Below are 21,997 nucleotides of genomic sequence, written 5' to 3'. Positions count from 1 at the left end.
TCCTTTCTCATGCAGATTGCGGTCTTTAAGTTGCAAGGAGCGAAATGGTTGACTGCAGAGTTAAGTATGTGTTGGAAGGGCTTGCATGTTACAAAGTAATGGCAGACTCCTCTTTGCCTCCTTATGTATGTAGGTTAGACTCCAGCAAGTTTCTACTCCATTTCTGAGCCCCAAATTAACTTAATTTCACCCATGTCTACCACAGTGAGTGCCAAAATAAATCTGTGTTGGCCCTGAATGTGCATGGGAACTCCATACTTCTTTAGTGAACATGAAATAAAGGACATGGGTATCTAACATTTTCTGGTAAATTACCCTGTTTCTTCTTTTCCTCTTTTTCTTGTTTGATTTCTGATTGCTTTTGGATCGTAATCTGTTTTGCCACTTGTACCATGCTTACCTTACCCTATTTTCCCTGTGCGCTTGTAATTGGTTATGAACTGTAAAATGTTAATTTTATTATTTGGCTTACTATCTAAGTTAACTGCAGAATGCTAATTCTTTTAGACGGCCCCTTAACTAGACATTTGGTCTAGGGTCAGCCCTCCTCTTTTGCAGCAGTGTTTTGGGGTAGGGGTGGGAACTGCACTATCAGTTTGAGCGGAGAATCCATTGACAGGTGATCCTGATAAAATAGCTTATATTATAAACTACATAACCTGTGCAAATCCTTCACTTGCATTTGCTTTATTTTTTTAAATAATTTTTGTTAATTTTCAACTATATTACAGCTATTTTACGACCGTCTTTGATCCCCACCTTTACTTTACTGGTCCTGGTTTTGAAAAGTGTACCATGCATATTGTATGCAGTCTAAAATCTAATTCTCTCGTCTGTATTATCTAAGGCTGTTGTGGTAATATATGGGGCTGAACGTTAGGGCTGCTCCTGTTAGAAAATATCTACCATTGAAAATGATAGTTATTTAGGCTACTAATTAGGGCCATTCTTTTGCCAACTCATTTCATATTAGGACATGATGCCATAATATTGAAAGTAAAATTAGTGGACCAACCTATTCGGGTTTATGGTCCAGATAACTGCATAGACTTAAAAAAAAATCCTTACTAAGTTTAAATCAGGGTGGCACCCATGTTTTCTCAAAGTTTACTCATCTTTAGAAGTCCTTGGCCACCATAATGCATTGGTCATCTCAAGTAACATACAAAAACCTTTGCTCACATAGGGAAAGTATCAAACGTTTAGTGAGACATTGTCTATTAAGTATGATAAGAGCCCCCTAACCATCGGTATCTGTTGATTAAAACTTTATGGGACTCAGACGTTCATTACGAGTCGATGGAACCCCCAACAATAAATTAATTATGAAATTTTGACACACAGTGCTGTGGGCCTTACTCTTTCAAGATATTTGTGGATTATTCTTCCAGCCTATTCTGGGTTCTTTAGAATGACTTGTACGAATCTAAGGTCAGAAATATGTACTGTGCCTAATTATTTGCACCGTTAGCCACTGGTATTAGTTCTGTTTTTGCAGTTTATTATACTTGCATGGTGAGTTATGAATACATTTGCAAAAAATGATTTTGATGGAAACAGGATTTGAACTACAATAAGGAAGTGTCCATTTATGAAAATGACAAAACAACTCTTTTATTTGACTGCTGTTAGCAAGCATTCAGCATCTAGCGGTGTACAATACTGAGAATTTCAGCGTACCAAAATCTGTTATATTATGTGTATGCAATTCAAAGCTGCGCATCTGATATTGTGCTTAACTGTTTATTTTTATTTGTACTATGCGCTTTGTGTATTTATCTTTGTTGACTGTTTTATGGAATTCTTATTTGACCATACCTTTTCAGCACGTTTCCTACTCCATCTTCACATGCTGTGTAAGGGCTTCTCTCGCCCATACACTGGTCTGTCAACACAACTTGTTCTCTGCAGTGTATATAATTCCTTGCATGATCACTTTCTCTTCCTCCAAGACCTTCTTCTTTTGAACACTTCTACTCTGAAAATTCAGGCCCCCATTTACCTAATCTCATCTTCCGCCGTTAGCTTACTAAAGGTTTTTAGCTCCATTTTTCTTTGGTATACTTTTCCATACAGTTATCAAAATGCGCCATTTCTCAATTGTGCGTTTTGTCTAAAGACAACATAGACATTCATATGTACAAACATAGTATACCATCTAATTGATTAGCCCTTTATAACTTTAGTATTAATTGAGCAGAGGTTTTACTTCCCAGTTCAGTGTTTTACTTACAGTTTATGCATTCCACTTGTACACCTCTGTGCTCCTACTTGGGTATAGTTAGCGTTTTTAAACTTTGAAAAATAAAATTTTAACATTTACAACATAAATAAAATAAATGAACCATAAAATTGTCACACAATAATTTCTGCTTTCCTCTTGGTGATACCAGACTTCTTGATGGGTGTGCTTTGCTAATTTTCTAATCCCATTAAAAATAAGATCTTAATGATTGTGCTAAAATATCTTACACATGTGTTCCCTTTACTAGAAAGGGTGTTTGTCCGATTTTCAGAACTGCTTTGCCTGTTTTCAGATGTTGGTCCGAATGTAGTGCACAATTTCTATTTTGTTTGGTATTGTATAACATTTTGTTGGATTAAGTGTGGGGGAGGGCACCTTGTTAAAACCTATTAGTATGGTGGGCAAAAAACTACTTAACCAGCTTCTAGCAAAGCATTAAAACCACTGTAAGGAGTTTTATTGGCTTCATTGCAAATTTGAGAAAACAATTTAAATGCACGTCTGTGCATCACATTATACATCATTTAAGGTAGAATAAAGAATTCAGTGTGTTTCAACAGCTGTTATGTTTCTTGCATTTTATACCAGCACATTTAGTGACCAAGTCATACATTGACGTTTTGTGGACTAGTATTTCTGTTGATTGTTCCAACATTCCTTTTGGACGGGCATTGTGAATCATACTTTGATCACTTTTATTTGCCTCTCACCTTAGGTCGTAACAACTGAAAAGAATAAACAAGATTCACAAGAAGATCTTGATGAAGAAATGGAGAATGAAATTTGTAAAGTGTGGGACATGTCGATGGATGAGGTACTATAACTATAATATTTGTACCATTTTACACACAGAAAAATAAATTAATCATATGTGTTAAATACATCTATTTAAAAGTACATCTATTTAAACAGATAATAGGAACTGGAATTCTAAACCCGTGGTATTGAAAGTAGAAATAGCTGCTGGAAATGTGAAATTATTGATGTCCAATGTGGGACAGGGAACTGGTAATGCAAATTATTCTTTGTTATACTACTAATGTGTAAAGCACGTGGCTGCCCTGTAAGGGCTTCCCAGTGCTACTTGCTTCTACTGTGACCGCCTCAACACATAAGCAAGCCCAGGCTGCAAACAGCCAAGTCTTCAATTGTTTCCTAAAACAGATGTGATTAGGAATTTTCTGCAGATGTATAGGCACAATATTCCTTAACACCGGAGCTATCGATCTAAAGCAGCATCCTCCCTTCCGCTACAATTTAAAGCGGGGTACCACAGCCAAATTACAGTCTGCTGATCTTAATGCCCTAGTCGGGTTGGAGGCCTGCAGCAGAAGCAACAAACTCGGTGCGCCCTGCTTATTCATGGTCTGGTGAATCACACACAAAACTTTGAGCTCGATAACGCTTCTCTCCAGGAAGCCAATGCAGATTGCAAAGTTGCTGAGAGACTGAAAAGAATTTCAGAAAGTCATATAATAATCTTGCAGCCGTGTTCAGGACAGTCTGTTGTATTTTACCGTCCTGGTGATACCTAGGTGCAAGATGTTGCAATAATCGAGGTGTGAGAAGATTTAAGACTGGATGATCATCTTCCACATCTGAGGACGGAAGAAGCCAATAAAGTTTTAAAAGCTTTTAAGGGTGCCAAATCAAGCAGAAGTCCACGCATTGACTTGTGGCTTGAAAGAAAACGAATTTTTATCCAGACGCCCAGAGTTTGAGAAGCAGATTTAGGCTTGGGTGGAGACCCTAGCATGTTTGGCCACCATAATCACCCCACTCTTGCAAGTGTTTCTCTAGCAGAAGAATCTCAGTGTATTTACATTCAACTTCAAGCTGTTAAAATGCTTCCATTCAGTAACACCTCTCATACAGCTCTTAAAATTGACGCAACCAGCTTCAGTCTCGGCAGACAATGATATAATAAGCTGGGAATCATCTGCGTAGGATACTAATGATAACCCAAACGATTTCACTACTTGTGCAAGTGGCTTTACATAAATATTAAAAAGAGTAGGACTTGTGGTGGAGGCAAAAGGTGGCAATATCACCTGGAAAGACATATCCATTAGAAAAAAAGTCAAGCCAGGCCCATGCATTGGCCCGGATCCCAATCTCATACAGTCGACTCAGGAGCACTTCATGGGCCACCATTTCAAAAGCTGTGCTTAAATCTAACAGAATAAGCACTCTAGAACCCCCATCATCGATAGTTTGTCGAAGGGCCGCCATCACTTTAAGAAGGGCAGATTTGGTACTATGGGCAGGTCTACGAATGGTCTGGCAGCTGACGTTTTTCTAAGAAATCCAACAGGAAACTGTTTCACGTGATTCTCCACCATTTTTCCATGGAAAGGAAGGAGAGAAATAGGTCTGTAATTTTCAGGTATGGAGGAGTCTATAGTAGATTGTATTAGAAGTGGGGTGATTTCACCATGTTGCTATGCAGTAGGCACCACCACAATCGACATAGAAAGATTAGCTAGGCTAGGGACCAGACTTGCATACTGGACTATGTCAAAACCCTCTCTTGTATGGAAAATAATCTAGCATGATTGAAGAATGGCTGACTTCCTGTGGGAGAGGTGAATACTCTGGCACCTAAACCCAATACATTGGCAACGTTAGGGAACTGGGGGGGCGCTAGAGGGCGCCGGACTGTCATGGCCGCACATCCGTGAGGCTCCCGCCCGCCGGGCGAGTTTATCACTGCATCAGCCCATCCTGCACCCTCGGAATCAAATTTGATCAGCGCCGAGTGTTGAGCTGGGGCTGCGACGCGCCTGTGGCGAGTCCTGGGCCATTCTGCCGGGCGCACACGGAGCAACAGCCGCCGCAACTTTCAGCGGAACCGACTGCGGAACCTGTGACGTGAGGCGGCCGGCGGAGGTGTGTACGCGAGGCCGCGGCTCACACGTGGGCGGAAGGCCGCGGGACGCTGTGACTGCGGGAAGGGACGAAAGGTGATCGCGGCTCGAGACGGCTGCCCTCCCGGAGTGCCGGTAAGGTGAAGGGGGGCTGGGGAGTCGTTGGGGGGGAGCTACCTGTGGCCCCGGCATACAGGGACTGGTCGCTTTGGAGCGGGGGGGGGTGCTGCAACTCCGGCCCGAATATCGCCCTGAAACTCCGAGCGGGCTGGGATCCTGGCTGCCGGGAGCCCCCCCCCCTTCTAGTCTCCCCCCTCCGCCCCCCGATCCCCAGCGGAGAGCTGCTCGCTGCCTGGACGGAGCCGCGCCGAACCCGGAGTGGACCCCACTGAGGGTGCGTTACTTTTTGACACCGGCTGGGCCCCCTGGTGCTCGTCGGGGCCCACGGAGAGTGACGCTGCTGGCCCGCTTCCTCGCCGCACCAAGAGACTAAAATGCTTGATGGACTGTGACCCTAACCCAAGCTACTCCCATCTGCTGCACCAGACTGTATCGCCCCCCTTGGATATTTGGGGCATCTGCGAAGTGGGTCTGGGGGGCCTGCGGTGGAGCACAAGGCTCTCACCTCGACATAGAACCCTACAGTGGAGGCCGTGGACGGGGGGAACCCTACTCCTCATGCCCATCCCTAACCCATACATCCGCTGACATCGAGCGGCACCGGGGGCGCCCGCTGCATCCCATCGATCTCCACGGCGGGGTCGTGGAGACTCCGGAGAAGGTCTCCCATACAGGCGCACCTACAGGGCACGTCAGACTTGCTAGCCTCTCACAATGGGGAAGTCAGACACTAAGCAGTCCCGGCTCCCATTTGACACCCCAAAGAAAAAATCCCGTGCCCCGCCGCCAGGAGACGGCGATTCTGATGGTAGGGATACTGATGAAGTGGACTGGAAGGCGCTTCTCCTTAACATACAAACAAGCCTAACCTCCATAGACTCCAAGATTGACGGCATGTCTCGACGCCTCGACTCAGTGGTGCACAGACTTGATCAACAAGAGGAGCGGGTCAAGGAGTCTGAACAGCGGATTTCAGGTCTGGAGGATGGGGCAACGGCCACTGAAGCCAAAGTATCGCAGATGGAGAGACTGCTTAAAGTGATCGCCGACAAGAACGAGGACTTAGAAGCGAGATCACGCCGCAATAATGTACGCCTTCTTGGGTTGGCAGAATCCACCGCGGTGGGCAAAATGGAGCTCTTCATTGAAAAACTACTTGCTGACTTGTTTGGCGCTGATGCCTTCTCGCCACAGCTGGTGGTGGAGCGGGCTCATCGCACCTTGGGCCCTCGCCCGGTGCCGGGAGCACCCCCACGGCCTGTACTTATCAGATTCCTGAACTATAGAGACCGCGATACCCTACTTCGCCTCGCCCGGGAGAAGCAGCCAGTCCGGTTCGAAAACACCACCCTCTCCTTCTTTCCAGATTTCACGCAATCGGTGCAGGAGGCGCGCCGTAAATTTGGACCGGTTAAAAAACGACTTATGCAAAGCGAAATCCAATACTCCATGCTGTACCCGGCCCGGCTTAGGGTGTTTCATCAAGGCAAGCCCCACATTTTTCAGGACCCTTCTCAGGTGGAACTCTTCCTAAAGGACCACAGGCGGGCCCGTGGTGCTGCTGAGTCCCCGTCAGCGGGGGCTGGCTCCCGCTCGCCCACTTCTGCTCTTGACTGATCGCATCTTCGCATCTCCTGTAATGGATCCTCGCAATGCTGACAATGTGCTCTGCTCCCGCCTGGGGTTTAGGCCCGGGCGCTCGACATAATGGCTGCTCTCTGCTCTAGCCTGGACTTGGTAGGCTACAAACAGTTGTGCCTTAATTATCTCCTGGATTCCTGGATGTGCACTACACCTATTTCTCGCTCTGGCACCCACCTCCCCGTCCCGTGTTTTCCGCAGGCTATTATCGCTAGCGGACAGCGGGTGCAATATCGGGGGGAGTTGGAGGCAGGTCCGGAGCCCTTGTGTCCCCCAATTGGGTGTTCCCCAGTAGGATATGATTCGAAGTTGTGGGATTAAGGGGGGACGATTACTAGAGCCATTACTTACCTGGGAGTGATGCCACAGCCAAGGCACCATCGCCGCCACCGCCAAGAGTCTTGAGGGCACGACACCGAGCTCCATCTTCCGCGTCGCCGCCCCGGGACTACAACTCCCGGCAGCCTCAGCGGCGGCGCGACCAATTGACGCGGTACAAGCGCCAGGAGGCGCCATAAATCGCAGGCAGACCGGCGGAGCGGGGGGACGATTACTAGAGCCATTACTTACCTGGGAGTGACGCCACAGCCAAGGCACCATCGCCGCCACCGCCAAGAGTCTTGAGGGCACGACACCGAGCTCCATCTTCCGCGTCGCCGCCCCGGGACTACAACTCCCGGCAGCCTCAGCGGCGGCGCGACCAATTGACGCGGTACAAGCGCCAGGAGGCGCCATAAATCGCAGGCAGACCGGCGGAGCGGGGGGACGATTACTAGAGCCATTACTTACCTGGGAGTGACGCCACAGCCAAGGCACCATCGCCGCCACCGCCAAGAGTCTTGAGGGCACGACACCGAGCTCCATCTTCCGCGTCGCCGCCCCGGGACTACAACTCCCGGCAGCCTCAGCGGCGGCGCGACCAATTGACGCGGTACAAGCGCCAGGAGGCGCCATAAATCGCAGGCAGACCGGCGGAGCGGGGGGACGATTACTAGAGCCATTACTTACCTGGGAGTGACGCCACAGCCAAGGCACCATCGCCGCCACCGCCAAGAGTCTTGAGGGCACGACACCGAGCTCCATCTTCCGCGTCGCCGCCCCGGGACTACAACTCCCGGCAGCCTCAGCGGCGGCGCGACCAATTGACGCGGTACAAGCGCCAGGAGGCGCCATAAATCGCAGGCAGACCGGCGGAGCGGGGGGACGATTACTAGAGCCATTACTTACCTGGGAGTGACGCCACAGCCAAGGCACCATCGCCGCCACCGCCAAGAGTCTTGAGGGCACGACACCGAGCTCCATCTTCCGCGTCGCCGCCCCGGGACTACAACTCCCGGCAGCCTCAGCGGCGGCGCGACCAATTGACGCGGTACAAGCGCCAGGAGGCGCCATAAATCGCAGGCAGACCGGCGGAGCGGGGGGACGATTACTAGAGCCATTACTTACCTGGGAGTGACGCCACAGCCAAGGCACCATCGCCGCCACCGCCAAGAGTCTTGAGGGCACGACACCGAGCTCCATCTTCCGCGTCGCCGCCCCGGGACTACAACTCCCGGCAGCCTCAGCGGCGGCGCGACCAATTGACGCGGTACAAGCGCCAGGAGGCGCCATAAATCGCAGGCAGACCGGCGGAGCGGGGGGACGATTACTAGAGCCATTACTTACCTGGGAGTGACGCCACAGCCAAGGCACCATCGCCGCCACCGCCAAGAGTCTTGAGGGCACGACACCGAGCTCCATCTTCCGCGTCGCCGCCCCGGGACTACAACTCCCGGCAGCCTCAGCGGCGGCGCGACCAATTGACGCGGTACAAGCGCCAGGAGGCGCCATAAATCGCAGGCAGACCGGCGGAGCGGGGGGACGATTACTAGAGCCATTACTTACCTGGGAGTGACGCCACAGCCAAGGCACCATCGCCGCCACCGCCAAGAGTCTTGAGGGCACGACACCGAGCTCCATCTTCCGCGTCGCCGCCCCGGGACTACAACTCCCGGCAGCCTCAGCGGCGGCGCGACCAATTGACGCGGTACAAGCGCCAGGAGGCGCCATAAATCGCAGGCAGACCCGCTTCGCGGGACGCGCGCGGGACGGCGCCGGGCTAAGCCCGGGCAAAGGGCGGGCCCTCTGTGGCCCTCCGTGGACCGACGAGACCGGCCCCGGCACAGCACCCTGCTCAGACGCATAGATCTAGGAATACATCTCATTGTAAGTTGCATTTACATTATTACTGTGGCAATTTGAGTATTTGATACAGGTACCATTATGACTACAAGTATGCCGATTCCATCTCCTGCCAGGGCTGATAGACTGGGAACTGTAATGAACGGTACTCTGGATAATTACCTAATCAAGACTCCATTTACAGGAACAACCGAGTCTTCCCTAGCAGAGCGAAGACTTGAGCGTAGACGCTCAATTGAAATTATTAAAACCAGGGCATTGTTTGAGCTCAATTCCACAGCTACCCCTGCAAATGATTGTATTCCTGTACCAGCCCTTGTTGACGATACTCTAAGTACAGAAGATGTACCCTTCTTGTTGAGAGAATGTGTAGCACCCTGTACTCCCTCTACTGGAACAGTTATTATTGATTCGTCACTTGATCTACCCAGTTCTCCAGGAACTTCGAAAATTGTGTCACCTACCTCCCATAAGTCTAAAAAACCTAAGAAAGCTGTACAACCAGCAAGGCAACTTCCACCACCTGCTAAGAGGAGACGTAAAGGGATGGAACTTACAAAACAAAGGATGAGCCATACCGTTTTTGGGAAGAAGGCGACCCCCTCCAGTTCTAAAGTTATATCCACTGTAATTACTAAGGACGTGCCCGGACCAGACACTGTTCCCATACCAGCGCCGACCTCTGCACATATAGAGGTGGCACACAGCACTGAACATTGTCCTAAAGTTAATGGGTCCAATATCAAAATTACTAGTAACCTTGTGGATACTTTCGAACTGATATTGCGTTCTTACACTCTAGCAATTATAGAAAGGTTGGAAAAAATTGAGAATCGACTAGGGAAAATTGAAGCAGACCTTGATAGGAAGTCCTGTCCTATACAATTAAAAGCTCAATCAGAACCCGATCAGGCCCAAGCCCACTCATCTGGGGGGAATCCTGTTGTTAAAATCCGACCACCACTAATTGATAACGGGTTAGTCGTAAACATAGCTCCCACTAATCCATCACTAGGCGACCTGTCCCCTGGTAGCAATTTAATAAGAGTGCCAGTCCTGATCTCTAATCATACTCCGAGTAATAGTATTACTAACCAGCCAAATCCTCCTGTGTGTAAAGCGGCAGTTAATACTACTTCCCATCCTACAATCCCTGGAAACAATATTACTAATGATACGGGTAAATGTTCAGATGGGTTACAGAGACATGAGGAAGGAGGCCGGAGGCAGATCCAAGGGAATCAGTTTAGGGGACCCTTACCGGATCTTCCACCTGAGGCAGTCCCCTATGTTGTGATTCTAACGGGGGTACCTGAGCTTTCAGTAAATAAGAGAAGGTTTCTTCCAACTAAAGAATAAAATAGCACATTGGCTGGCACTACATAGGCCGATCACTAGTAACATTAATGGCGAAATAATTCACGTACGCCGGCTTCAATGGTTGGGGGGTAGACCTAAAGATATTAGGGGGGATGTGGTTGTGATAAACTTCAGAGACCAAAATGCAGTACGTCATGTCTTGAGCTGGCCAGGGGTCAACTCAGGTAGCTGCATTACTCCACGTCCCCTGACCTACTTCTATCCACGATCTGCTGTATTTCCCCATCAGACTAGGGGCTACACACTACCTAGTATTAAACTTCCCGATGTGTCGAATCTCAGGAATCTAGCCATAACGTCAGGAGACCTTGAGTGGAATATGGTACCTACCAGGCCAGGTTTCCCTGTACATAGGAGCTGGGATCATCCGGCACCTTTCACCCCACTGGAAGTTTCTAACCGGTTTAATATCCTTAGTGGTTTGGATACTTGTGATTGAAGTTTACAGCCACCCGGGGAGGAGCCAGTGGGTATGGCTGAGACCTTGGATAGGATTTCACCCACTGATTTAAATATATCCGATAGAGGTTTCATTCTGGCTGGTGTTACTATTAATGTACCAATTAATTTTGCTCGTAGCATAAAACTAACTACTCAAGGAGACCGCATAAACGAAACACTTAACCATGGTCTAAATAATTATGAGATTTATGCTGGGGCTACAGGCTCTTCCATGCCAAGCAACCTCCAAGATAAATCATGCTATATTGACCATTTGGGAGAAGGGAACGGAAATAAGTCTTGTGAAAACTGGAATATCAATGACACAGGAGTTTCTGTAACTGTCCCAAATGATACAACTCGTAATGCGGAGAGCCAGTTTCTAGTTTCATGGAACGTGGCTGGCTTAAAAAACAAGTTGACCTCCAGTGACAGGGCCACTTTCATTGACAATTTTATGATAGTAAACATGCAAGAAACATGGGCTTTAGAACCCCAACATAGAACTGGGTATCTCCACTTTGCAATACCTGCAACGAAAACAAATAGAGGGAGACCCAAGGGGGGATTGACTACCTGGGTAAAACAGGACGACGGTTTTACTATTTCACAACTTGAAATTGATTCAAGGGATATCCTGGCGGTTAAGCTGAAATCTTCAACGTTTGGCGAGCTCATTATTTTTAATGTATATGCCAGAGGGAAGCCAGGAGGGAAGCCTTCTGAAGTTGTAACGACACTGGGACACTATACCAATATTTGGAAGGGACGGGCAAACATGCTAATTTGTGGTGATTTCAACTGCTCCTATGAGCCCCTGGATCAAACAGACCTGGAGCTTACGGAGGCAGAGGATATCTGCTGGCAGATTCCCAGTCTCAGCCTTGCCCCTATCAAACGGTGGACCCAGGCCGCCTTACAACTCAAGACTTTTAGTCTTGAGTATGGTTTGAGAGCAGTGAACGGTAGGACCCGGGGTGATAAGCAGGGCAACCCAACTTTTAATAACGGATTGTGTACCAGTAGAATAGACTATATACTGGTAAACCTCGAATTTTGGTCTAACATACTCGACATGATAGTCATAGAACGTATCGAAAGTGACCATAATCCTTTAAGCCTTGAGCTGCAGTTATATAAAGGGCAGGGGTCAACACATGTAGATTTGATAGGCGATATCATCTTGACAAATGATACTCGGCGGCTTAGATGGGCAGATTGTCTGTGCAAGCCTGAATCAATTAATAAAATGAATGAAATGGTAAATGAAGCAACAATTGAAATGCTGGGGTAGCTGAATTTTGAGGACTGCTGCAGTAGGGTAATTCATATCCATTCGACCCTTTTTCTTAAACTTAGTACTTTTTTTAATATTTCCAGGAAAAAGCACCCTGGTAAGGGGAATAGAAAACAAGCATCATGGTATGATAAAAATTGTAGGCTCGCTTACAAATCCTTAGCTGATGCTGTGCGATCCACCGATAGGGAAGTTATAAGGGCGGCAAGGATTCACTACAAAAAGACGCAAAATGTGGCAAAAAAAACCTGGGACACTAAATACTGGGACGAACTATTGGTAGCCAGTCAGTCCAGAGATTTAACGGACTTCTGGCATCTTGTGAGGTGGGGCATGGGAAACCAAAAACCAGCCCCGGTTAACCATGTCCCACCAGAAAAATGGGTAAAGCACTTCAAATCCCAGTTTGCAAATATGAATAAAGTCCCGCCACCCGTACTAGCTTCTCTCAGCCCCCTCCTGCCAGTCACCACATTAGTGTTCACCAAAAAAGATGTCGAATGTGCCCTCAACTTAATTCCTAAAGGTAGGGCTCCGGGCCTAGACAAAATTCCTGCAGACTTGTTCTTGCATAGTAGGTCAGTCTGGGTCCCTTATATCGAATTATTGGCGAACACTCTGGCTAAAGGCACTATGGTGCCAGATTTATGGCGGGGAGCTGAAATCGTACCAATTTATAAGAAGGGTGACCGAGCTGACCCGGGAAACTACAGGCCAATTAGTTTAATAGCCTGTATTCAAAAAGTGGTGGCCAGAATGGTCCTTCTCAGGGTCCAGACCTGGATTGAGGAATCAGGAATCATGTCCACTTTACAGGCTGGTTTTCGACCCCTGACCAGCACGGTGGACCATGTTTTTAGATTTTCCACAATATACTGGAAATGGGTGATTCTGGGGGGAGGCACATTGTACGCAGCCTTTGTGGACTTAAAGGCTGCATTTGATTTAGTACCGAGAGACAGGCTTTGGAGAGTGCTCCGTGATCAGGGCATCCCACCTGAATTACTTGCAATTCTGATTACATTACATGAAAATAATTATGCACAGGTCAGGTGGGGTAACCAGAGCCAAGTGACTGACAGTTTCCCAACTGAAAGGGGTGTCCGGCAAGGATGTGTGCTGGCACCCACTTTATTTACATTGTATATAAACAAAGTTATTGAATACTACCAAGACTCTACAACCGATCCACCTAAACAGAATGGCATCCCCGTCCCCCTTCTGATGTTTGCCGATGACACCCTCCTACTATCTAAAACACAGGAAGGGTTACAGAAGGCAATAGTCTGCTTTGAAAAGTTTTGTAATGATTTTGGCCTTTCTGTTAATGTCTCCAAAACCAAATTTAAGACAATGCATAGGCACCGGATCATCAGGGGCAGAGTTTTTATGAATGGGGAATTACTAGAGCAGACTGACAGCTTTAACTATCTGGGCATCACATTGGGCTCCAGGTTACAGTGGAAGCCTCATGTGGCCCATTTAATCTCTAAGCATGCGCAACTTTCAGGCGCACTGCTGAGAGAATTTAAGCTGTCAGCCACTAAACCCATAGCCCCAGTATTAAAAATCTACGACTCGAGAGTAAGATCTTCCATGCTGTATGGAGCTGAATTGTGGGGGACGTCTGATATAGCAGGCTTACAAAAAGCACATAATAGGTTTCTTCGCTGTATCACAGGCCTCCCACAATCTACACCATTAATACCTCTTCGCATGGATCTGGGGTGTCAGAGTCTAGAAAATATTTGTAGATTTAGACCAATTGCTTATTGGAGAAGACTGTGGGTCACCCCCGAATTGAACCACTATGCGATGGCACTTCTGGAGACGCGTAATATGGATACAGGGGAAAAAATTCCCTGGTTCAGGAAGGTAAAAATCCTTTTAAAGTCCTTAGGAATGGGGGATCTATGGGACAATCCACAGGGGACAATAATTCCCACTAAACAGGAGTTGAAAGAGGCCTACTGGTCATATATATCCCAGGTGGAATTCCAGTCACATACAAATCCTTCACATACCAAGGTTTTTTTGGAGTTGAAACATTCTATTGGGTATGAGGAGTACTGGGATTTGATCACATTGCCTCAAGATAGGAAATTATATCACCAGTTCAGGGTAGGTACTCTTCCACTGAATACGATTACCTGTAAATGGGCATCTAACAAAAACGATCAAATGTGCCCTTTCTGTAAGATATTTCGTGAAACCATAGCACATATTTTGTTTATTTGCCCTGTATATAAGGCCCCCCGCCTAAGATGGATAAGAGCAGTTTGCATCCAGAAGGGTATTAAGACGGGGATTTCTGCACTAAGAATATTTCAATCTGATAGTTCTGAAATAATAGTGATTGCCATAGCTAAATTTCTGAAATGGATGTGGTTAATTAGAGCCGGGAAACTGAAAGCCCTTCAGCTGCCCTAATTGTAAACCAGTATAATGATGGAATTTTTTATACTCTTTTAGCTTGGTTTTATGGAATGCAGATATTTTTTTTTTTTAATTGGTCGATTAGGTAAACCACTTATGCAGTAAAACAAATCATGTTGTTCCCAGCATTAGTACCATGAATTCTATATGTACAGCCCAAAAATTGGAAATGTTCAATAATGAAATGTTTTTAATGTGTTTTTGTAAATAATGATGAGTTTTGTTTTTTTAAATTGTCTTTCATGACTTGAAGTCGAAATAAAGACTGTTTGATTGATTGATGCCCGACGGGTTGGGGTTGTCGGAGTGGGAGGGCGGGGAGGATTTCAAGGGGTTGTTCTTGTTTGGTTTACAGTACATACTGATATTGGTACTTGGCATAGAGTTGATACAACATCCGACACCTTAACGGCACAGTGGCACCAAAGAGGGAACGATACAGTACGGCCCAAAAATTGGAAATGTTCAATAATGAAATGTTTTTAATGTGTTTTTGTAAATAATGATGAGTTTTGTTTTTTTAAATTGTCTTTCATGACTTGAAGTCGAAATAAAGACTGTTTGATTGATTGATGCCCGACGGGTTGGGGTTGTCGGAGTGGGAGGGCGGGGAGGATTTCAAGGGGTTGTTCTTGTTTGGTTTACAGTACATACTGATATTGGTACTTGGCATAGAGTTGATACAACATCCGACACCTTAACGGCACAGTGGCACCAAAGAGGGAACGATACAGTACGTCCCATGACTTGTTCTTCACCTATCGGCAGATATGAGTCACGTGGTGAACCTTGACATCGCTGGGGGGGGGCTGCTCTCCGTTATCACCTGGAATGTAAGAGGGTTGGGAGACCCAAGAAAGAAGAGACAAATACTGGGAGCCCTCGACAGATTGGGGGCCCAGGTCGCATTCTTACAGGAAACTCATATTGATCCCCGACGTGGGGGTTCCTTTGCCTCCCGATGGGCAGCGCACTCTGCCTTTGCTTCCTATTCGTCCTATGCGAGAGGTACTGCAATCCTGATAAAAAGAGGCGTCCCGTTTGTTCCCATGGGTGACGCTGTAGACCGGGAGGGAAGGTATTGCATGGCTTGGGGCAGGATGGGAGTGGAGACTATCACCTTTGCCTGCTCATATGGCCCTAACTGTGACGACCCGAGCAGCTTCATAGCTCTCTGGAACAAGATCAGGGAAGTGGGCTCAACACATCTTATCTGGGGGGGAGATTTTAATGCTGCGCTTAATCCCGCGTTGGATAGATCCAACCCCTCTGCCCAACACTACACCACCACACACAAGTACCTGCGGGACATTTGCGACGCTCAGGACATCGTAGACACCTGGCGCCACTTACATCCGACTCAGACGGAGGGCACACACTGGAATACCGCTCATGCCACATGGGCCAGACTGGATTACGTTTTAGTATCCAGAGGCTTGGCACCCTCACTAGTCACAGTACAACACGTAGCGCGCACATTTTCGGACCACTCCCCGGTATTGGTTGAGCTCCGCTTACCGGATATAATGGGAAGACCACCCTCCTGGCGACTTCAACCCAACATTTTACTAGACGAACTGTTCCGCTCTGAACTAGGTCAGGAGCTTGCCGACTTTCTTACTCACAACAAGGGTTCGGTGGAGCGAGTTGCCACTCTCTGGGAAGCGCTGAAGGTCACAGTGCGAGGCATCTGCATCTCAAAGAGCTCAGGAGTACTGAAAACTTTGCGTGCCTCGCTGCGCACACTGGAAACTACACTACACACGCTAGAAACCCGACCGGACTATGCCACCGACTCGGATACACAGGCGCAATACAGAAAGGCCCTATCGTGCTACACCTCCACCGCCGAGAGAGAGGTCAAATTCCGGGCTAAATATTTTAGGGCGAGGGCTTATGGTGAGGGCGAGCGGCCTGGGAAATTTCTGGCGGGAATGGTTCGCCCCCCACGGGGCTCAAATTTCGTTTTGGAACTGGAGGGAGACGACGGGATGCTTCTGCGAGACTCGGACTCGCTTCTAGCTGCCTTCACTGCCCATTATTCTGCTCTTTACGCAACTACCAGGGTGGGTGCACTAGATATGGACGACTACTTGAAGGAGCTGACGCTGGGCTGGCTTTCGGACCGTCACCGGGAATTCTTAGCTGAACCCATTGGCCTAGACGAAATCAGGGATGCTATCAGGCAGATGAAACCCGGGAAGGCACCTGGCCTGGACGGCCTGCCTATGGACTTCTACAAGGCATACGTGGATCTACTTGCGCCGGTGCTTCGGGAGGTTTATATGGAAGCTCAGGAATCCGGCACACTTCCCCCCTCTATGCAGGAAGCCCTAATCACCTCGCTTCTAAAACCCGGGAAACCGCCTCACTACTGTGACTCCTACAGGCCCCTTTCACTAATCAATTGTGATGCAAAAATCTTGGCCAAAGTGCTGGCCAATCGCTTGCAGCTAATACTGGGGGGCCTGGTACTGGCGGACCAAGCGGGATTTGTCCCCGGCAGAGCCACCTCCCACAACCTCCGGACCCTTTTCTCTATAGTGGATAATGTGGACCCTCAATTGCCTCTGGCAGCTGTCCTACTGGACGCCACCAAGGCGTTCGACTCCCTAGAGTGGGACTATCTCCACTGTATCCTGAGAAACATGGGGATGCCGATAGGATTTACGCAATGGATCGGTATCCTTTACCGCAGACCAGTGGCTCGGGTGGGGGTGAATGGTCGGATTTCTGAGGCCTTTGCTGTGTCCCGGGGAACTCGTCAGGGGTGCCCCCTATCCCCATTATTGTTCGCCATAGCGATGGAACCGCTTGCTGCTCGTCTTCGACAGCATCACCGGGAAAGGGCTCTGCGCTGTCTTCAAAGGGAAGTGCTCATATCATTGTATGCGGACGACATCACGTTATACATCCGCGACCCTGCTGTTAATCTTAACCCTATCTTGAGGGAATTCATTCGTTTTGCCGGCCTGTCAGGTATACACATTAATTGGGGAAAGTCCACTATATTCCCGCTCACCGCGGCTGCCCAGCCATTTCCGCTAGATTACCCTCTGAGATGGTGTGAGGATGAGGTCCGATACCTGGGCATTCTACTCTCCCGCGATAGGACCGAACTGATGCGGATGAATTATGGTCGCACGTTTGAACATATCCAAACTTGCGTGACCAGATGGATCACGCTGCCCCTTTCTTTTGCAGGGCGGGCGTCCCTCATTAAAATGGTGATCCTTCCCAAGCTACTTTACCTCTTCCTAAACATCCCATATTACCCAGGCAGGTCCTTCTTCCGCCTTCTGCGCTCCGAGCTCATCCGACTGGTATGGGGAGGGATGCGGCCGCGCCTGAGCTGGGACGTCTTGACCCGTCCATTTGCCCAGGGGGGCTTCGATTTACCGGAGCTCGAACTGTATTACTACAGCGCCCAGGCCCATTATGTTCACCATTGGATCCACCCCACTCCCTTTATGCCACATATAGCGGTGGAACACTGGCTAGTGGACCCTATCCCACTGGAGGGGGCCATCTTTAGTGTGCCGGAGACTAGGGCTGTACACCACACTACAGTCTCCAGCTCGGCTCTCGCGTGGCGTAAGATCGCAAAAGAAGCCGGAATGACACTTCTGTATTCTCCTCTGTTGCCTCTGGCATATCATCCCCGGCTCCCCATTCTGCAGGAGCAAATATTTAAGAAATTTATGGCTAAACTTAACATCAAGACGTGGGGAGACCTGTACCATAACGGGCTGTTTCGGTCTCAAACGCACATGCTAGCGGATCTCACACCCACTCCTATGGATACATTTATTTATACTCGTCTGCGGGGGGGGGGGTCCGATCGCTAACCGAGGGGTTCCCGGAGGAGCCACCCACTTTAGACCCTCTACATCAGCTGCTTAAGGCTGCCACTCCGGCACACGCGGTTTCTAATCTATATCATTCTATACGCGCGGTGTCTGACCCGGGAATCTGCAGGGCCCGGACTAGGTGGGAGGCTGACTTAGGGATACCCATAGAAGACGAACTTTGGAGTTATTGTTGTCTCCAGACCGCACAGATCTCCTCCAGTAGTCGATTTAGAGTTATCCACTATAAGTTCCTGCACCGTCTTTACTGTACTCCAGTTCACATGTGTAGGGTGGGCCTCCGAGGGGACGATCTCTGTTGGCGCTGCCGCACACCAGCGGCAGATTTTTTACACATGGCTTGGGGCTGCGGGGAAATAGCCGACTATTGGCAACAAATATATTCCGGCATTTCGGAAATGATAGGAGTCTCACTTACACCATCTCCGATGCAGGCACTTCTGGGGTACACGAAAACCATTAAGAAACCAGTTCGTCGGTTTGCCACCATTGCTTTCCTCCTTGCGAAGAGGCTAATCGCCTGCAGATGGGGCAGGGGCAGGGCTCCTAAATACAAAGACTGGATCGACAACATGGTGCATTGCCAAGATACGCTGCTCTGCTATGCTGAGCTGCTACCCACAGCGTCCAGACCGGTGGATATTTGGAGTCCCCTTACGACATATCTATTATCACACCCGCTGACATAGCACACCCTCACTTACCCGATTGCCCGAATTCTATACCACTGATTCCGCTGGGTCACTCTATTTGGGGGGTGGGGGATGGAAACTCTGTTGGATGGGGGAGGTCCTAGATCTCACTCTTGATCGGCAGGTCGGAGCACCCGTTGCTAACTGCTGATCCCTCCGGGGACTGGCATGCCCTCTTCCGGGGTACTGAAAGATGATGAGGTTGTAGCCATCATCCCGAATGTCACCATAGACCACGAAACAGGTGCCACTGTGACCATGATCCACTGTATTCCCCAGGTGTGACTCGAGAAGTCACTACACTATATAGTTTCAACCTATGCACAAATTGTAATGGTTTATTAGGTTTAATGATACATACACATCACGTGACGTAAAGTATGTTGCAGCCCTACTGAACATCATACTGTGGCATTACCGCTCCCTGTAACGCTGCCGGCCCCTGAAGGGGTTGTAGGCGGACAGCTGTGTACTTAACCATCATTCAGTTTGTATATTGCGCTGCCGGCGAGTTGCTGGTTGTAGGCACAGGGGCTGTGTACTGCTTATTTCCGACTTAATAAAGGTTTTTTGAAAACTAAAAAAAAAAAAAAACCGTTAGGGAACTGGATTTATTTCAGAACAAATAATTTGAAACAAATGGTAGGATAGAAGACATCAGAGGACTGTAATTTGATGGGACAGGAGAGAGCCAGAAAAAAAGAGAACAAAATAGATGGGACAGGAAAGGAGTTCACAGACCTGATTCTTGCTAATAATTTACATACTTTCATAACTGTACCTTTATATCGGTTACTGGAAAAGAATATTTTGTCATTCCTTCTGAGGATTAAACTTTAATATTATCCCACCTCTGATCCAAAACTCTAAACTAGAACTTTTTTCCCCAAACCTAGCTGCTAGCCGGGAATAGAGCAATCAAATTTAATTTAAATCATTCAATAACTTCCCTAACAGCCTGGCTAAAAGATGTTTGCTGAACTTGAAGTATTCTGTTTAAAGTCCAGGCACCGACCTTGACATGGACCTTAGATTTCTGTGCGTTTGTGTTCAATAGATAGTCTTAAGTCCTAAATGCTGTTGTCTTGGTTTGCATTTTAGATTTATTCAAAATGATGCTTTACCTTTGTTATAGGATGTCACTGTATTTCTCCAAGAGTTCAACGCTCCTGAAATACTTTTGAGTGTGATCGCCAAGTCCAAATGTTGTCGACTTACTGTAAGTAGAAGAGCAAAGAAAGGTCTAGTCTTTAGTGCAATTCCTATCTCTGTATGTTTTACTTGGCTGCTGTCACTTAAATCAGAATGTAGACATGTATCTGCAGCCTTTCCCATGCGTTACTTGTGTTACTCAGTTGGCTTATACCTCGCTATATCTCATCTTTGTCACATTTCTTGTTGCTTAATGCGGAGTTTTGCCAAAAAGACATGTTTTCACTCCTTCCTTCCCTTTAACAAGTGCAGACCGCCCATATCTGATTGTGGGTACGGCTAGGCATACGCCCATGCCATTTACCCTGATTAGGAGAGGGAGGCACTCTTCCAACACCAGTCCCATTTCCTCCCCACTATTGTTTCAAGCTTCTGTGTTTCAATGGGAAAAACAATTGTCACTCGAAAGTTGCCATTGTGTGTTTTTTCATACCGTGTTTGTAATGATTATTAATCTTCTTTAAATAGCCTGAATGGGGATTTAATTACAAATCTAGTAATCTGCTGCTTACTTCTTGACCACATAAGATTTGAACAGAAAGTTTATTCAGGACTCCAAAAAAAGAAAATGTTAGAGGGTATTTCAAAACATTTAAATAATGCCAAACATATGCAATGTTTTACTGCCCATTTTCTTTTTTTCATTTGATCTCCATGAAGGAAACTATTACAGTCTTAACAGTTTTTTCTGCTTTTATTGTGCTAATATCTGCTTTTTATATTATTAAAAAGTGTTAACATCACTGTTATTTGCATTCTTTAAAATCTGCAACTGCCAGCCTACATCTGTGGATACCTGAATTATTTGGCAATGTCTGTCCAGGCTCACACTTGTTATTCAGAGACCATCTAGAGAGCAAATTGTCACTCATCTGCTACTGGGTACATCCATGGAATGTCATGTTAAGTTCAGTCTCAAGTTTTTTTTGTTTTTTAATAATTATTTTTATTTCGTTTTTAAAACAAAACATCAAACAAAGCATGAATACACAATACATAGCATTCCACATTGGCCGTGTAGGGCAATTATAAAAACAGAATGTCTGTCGCAATTGAATCTGCAAATGTGTTTGAGCGGCCTTGGCGCAGAGAAAAAACAGAAGCACAGTTACAATTCTCATAGTTACACGCGGTAGGAACCAACAGTACATCTTTCAAGGCTTTTCCCCCGGTCTTTCGAGCAACAGACTCCCACCCTCCGCTTCTCCCTCCACCTCCAGACCGTAATATTTTATCCATAGGGCCCATATTTTCCGGAACTTCCTAGGACAGCCCCAGGCTTTGTATGTCACTAATTCCGCATCCATATACAATTCAAGACTTGCCCTCCATTTGTTAAGAGCAGGTATTTGCGGGGCCCCCCAGTGTTTAGCTATATCCAGTCTCTAGTTCTTTTTAACTAAAACCTATTGATCCATGCTTGGGTATCAGGTGCAATCTATAAATACATTGATAATTGGATAACATACTAACTGCTATAAAATGTATCACTTGTTTTTTTCTTTTAACAGGAAATTTGTGTGGGAATATTAGGCAATATGGTGTGTTTTCCTGAGTCATGTGTATCTATAAGCAAAAATGATGATCTTGGGTAAGTGTGGACCAACCTTCTGATT

At 47.2% G+C, this 21,997-nt stretch overlaps 1 protein-coding gene across 2 annotated transcripts in view; it reads left to right on the top strand.

The window, feature by feature from the left end:
- The window catches only part of SAAL1 (serum amyloid A like 1), a 305,196-nt gene that overhangs the window by 108,599 nt on the left and 174,600 nt on the right, over positions 1–21,997 (top strand). For both annotated transcript variants that reach the window (XM_085648052.1, XM_085648053.1), the window contains 3 exons: positions 2,961–3,059; positions 20,305–20,388; positions 21,893–21,972. In XM_085648052.1, coding sequence (XP_085504178.1) covers positions 2,961–3,059; positions 20,305–20,388; positions 21,893–21,972 — 263 coding nt within the window. The remainder of the gene's footprint in view (positions 1–2,960; positions 3,060–20,304; positions 20,389–21,892; positions 21,973–21,997) is intronic.

Source organism: Triturus cristatus, chromosome 3_2 (assembly GCF_964204655.1).
Source record: "Triturus cristatus chromosome 3_2, aTriCri1.1, whole genome shotgun sequence".
Taxonomy (NCBI): Eukaryota; Metazoa; Chordata; class Amphibia; order Caudata; family Salamandridae; genus Triturus; species Triturus cristatus.
This window is presented reverse-complemented; position numbering and strand designations above follow the sequence as displayed.